This window comes from Austrofundulus limnaeus, unplaced genomic scaffold, assembly GCF_001266775.1.
Source record: "Austrofundulus limnaeus strain Quisiro unplaced genomic scaffold, Austrofundulus_limnaeus-1.0 Scaffold98, whole genome shotgun sequence".
Lineage (NCBI taxonomy): Eukaryota > Metazoa > Chordata > Actinopteri > Cyprinodontiformes > Rivulidae > Austrofundulus > Austrofundulus limnaeus.
In genome coordinates, this window is record NW_013952500.1 from 33,876 (window position 1) to 36,962 (window position 3,087).

Sequence of the window (3,087 nt, forward strand, 5' to 3'; positions counted from 1 at the left end):
CTAAAATAAAATAAAATAAAGTAAAATAAAAGAAACTAAACTAAACTAAACTAAACTAAACTAAACTAAATTAAAATAAAATTAAAAACATAAAATAAACTAAAAAAACATTAAATAAAATAAAAATCTGATGTGTGGCTCCTGACACCAGGGGGCGCTCATTCATATCTTCCTCGTCAGTTTTTATTAAAACCCACGAAGAAGAAGCAGAAGGATCAAAGATGGCCGCCCTCGGAGCTCAGTCCTCTGTCAGTGATCTCGTCCAGGTTCTGATGGATGTTTATCGGTCTTTTCTCAGCGGGTCCGGTCCCGAACCGAGCTGCCGGGACGTCGCGGTTCTGATTCGCTCGGGTCTGAGTGGACGGGTGCCGGGAGGGGCCACGTGCTGGGAGCTGACCTCCATCAGTCTGGGTCTGGTGAAGAAGCTCTGCGGGAGTCCGGTTCTTCAGAACCTCCCTGCAGAGTCCACGGTCCGCTGGGAGGAGGTCCTGAGGGTCCTGGTGGAAGACCTGGGTCTGATGTCTCAGCTGGTGGGTTCCTCTCTGGTTCCGGTCCAAACAGAAGGCTCTCCCTCAGCAAAATATACTTCCTGTGTACTTTTTATGTTCTTACCTGAGATATACTAAACCAAGTACAGTATACTTGGTTTGTACTACAAATGTACTCTAAGTATACTTAGTCTGTACTAATGTTGAAACGTTTGGCCAAGAAAAACTTCAGTAGTACACTGAAAGTATATTTTTCACACAGTTTGGTTTATTTGTAGTATATTTCAAGATTAAACTAAAAGTATACTTAGAGTACTTCCATATACTTCTGAGTATACTTTCATGAACTTGTTGTGGGTCAATTTAGTTCTAGAAGTATACGTGTCAGTAAACTGCTAGTATAACTGTGTACATGGTAAATAAAAGTCCACTTAGGGAAATACACTTTTATATACTTTAGTATACTTAATGTCATGTACTTAAAATACACTTTTATATACTTCAGTATACTTAATGTCATGTACTTAAAGTATACTTCTCTTTGGTAAGAGTATAAACTTGAAAAGACAGTATAACAGTAAACTTAAAGTATACTTTTATAAACATCCCAATTTAGTACAAACAAGTATTAAATCAGTATACTTTCTAGTACACTAAAAGTACACGGTGCATAGTATACTTGATGTACTTAAACTTATACTCAGTACTACTCTGTCGGTCCAGGTCCAGCTGCTGCGGGCTGAGGACCAGCTGGTCTCACATCTGGCAGCAAAGACCGTGTCGGTCTGCGTCCTCCAGCTCCTGAGGACTTCTGTGAGTCCTGCTGAGGTCCTGATGAGGTCCTGCTGGACTCTGTAGACCTGTGTCCTGACGTGGACTCAGCCGGTCCTGTCCTCTGTGTCTCCAGGGGGACGTGAGTCCTGAGTGGCAGGAGACGTGTGTCCAGGCCTTCAGCAGCTCCTGTCCTCCTGCAGAGCTGGACCCCTGTCTCTGGTCCCTGACAGAGGTCCTTAAAACTCTTCTGAAAGGATCTGATCCAGGTTTGTGTCAGGGTCCAGGGTCCAGGTGAAAGTCTTTGTTGTCTGATCTGTCTCTCTGTCCCTCAGAAACCGTTGGGGGTCTGGTTTCTCGGTTGGAACCCGGTCTCAGGATTCTGTGTTCCAAACTGATCCCTGAACCCAGTCCAGAACCCGAGCCATGTTGGACTGGTTTTACCTTCAGGAGGTCCTGGAAAACCACCTTCTGCCTCCTGCTGGACCTGCTGGAGGTTCTGGCTGCATCCAGGTCTGTTGTTGGACCGGAGGTCTGCCAGAGACCGGCCCAGGTCCAGTTCTCAGCCCTCCTGGCAGCGGTCAGCGGCTCGCAGGGCTTCGTTCAAGACCGGACTCTGCTGCTCCTGAAGAGAGTCCTCCTGCAGGGGCCCGGGGACGACTGGTCTCTGGGGGGACTGAAGTCCAGAGACCTGGACCCTGACCTGAGGGTTCTGGCCTGGAGCGTGCTGGCAGCGGTGACCCACGGCTGGCTGCAGACCGTCCAGGTAGAACCGGGCGGGTTCTTTGGAGGGACCCGACCCGTCCCAGGAGACGAGGACCAGAAACCAGGAGGTGTGACGCTTCGAGCCGTTGGCCTGGTTCTGCTCCGGTCCACAGAAGTCCACGTCCAAACACTGGACTCAGCAGGTGAGAGTCCAACATGGACCTGGTTCTGGTGTGGCTGTAATGACCCGCTTCCAGGGAAGAGTCCAGATCCTAAAGCTTCAGCTACAGTGGGAGGAGCTTATTACAGCCTCTGTCCTCTGTGTCCTCTGTCCCTCTCTGTCCCTCTGTCCTCTCTGTCCTCCGTACAGGAGAGGACAGAGTCTCTCAGGTCTGTGGACACGTCCACAGGCTGTGGGACTTCCTGGAACGGTTCAGTGGGTCTCTGAGGGTCCGTCACCTCTGCTGCTGGATCCATGTTCTGTTTGAGGACCAGGATGATGATCTGATGGAGGCTCTCAGGACATGTCTGTCCTTATTCCTCATTTACAGGTACTTCCAGGTAGTTCCAGGTATTCCAGGTATTCCAGGTCCAACAGTTACAGATGGAGGTCTTTATCTTTCTTTGATTTGATTACTGGAAGTTGGGATCAGATGAAATTATTTTATTCTAAAACATTCAGACACAAATCTTTTCTCTGGTTAATAAACTGAATTAATTAAAAAATAAGAGCTTTAAGGAGGAACCAAGGAGGTCCTCCAGAACACCTGGAGCTCAGAAACCAGGTGACTCTGTGATCAGCAGGTGAAGCTAACGGCTAACGCTAACCGGTCCAGACTGGATTTCTCATCACTGTACATGTTGACAACAGAGCAGGAAACAGGACTGACCATGTAGAAATCATTACAACTGTTAATAATAATATGAACACAATTATTATTAATATTTTACAGTTTATATAATCTATCTAATGATTTAAATAATGTCAGAAAAGCTGTTTGTGTTATGGATTTATTAACAGAAGATAAACAGGAAAACGTCACTGTTATGGCAATATTTATTTAACAACAGAGACAGAAATACGTTGGTCAAGAATGAAGGTACTCCGTGGGATGATCAGCTG

At 46.5% G+C, this 3,087-nt stretch overlaps 1 protein-coding gene across 1 annotated transcript; it reads left to right on the forward strand.

The window, feature by feature from the left end:
• Positions 1-199: 199 nt before the first annotated feature.
• Positions 200-2,515, forward strand: lins1 (lines homolog 1; the record flags this gene model as incomplete). Its single annotated transcript, XM_014013080.1, is given in 5 exon segments — positions 200-530; positions 1,212-1,301; positions 1,396-1,528; positions 1,595-2,167; positions 2,335-2,515. Coding segments are annotated over 5 exon segments (1,286 nt in total), but the record flags the coding sequence as incomplete, so codon positions are not given.
• Positions 2,516-3,087: the final 572 nt, after the last annotated feature.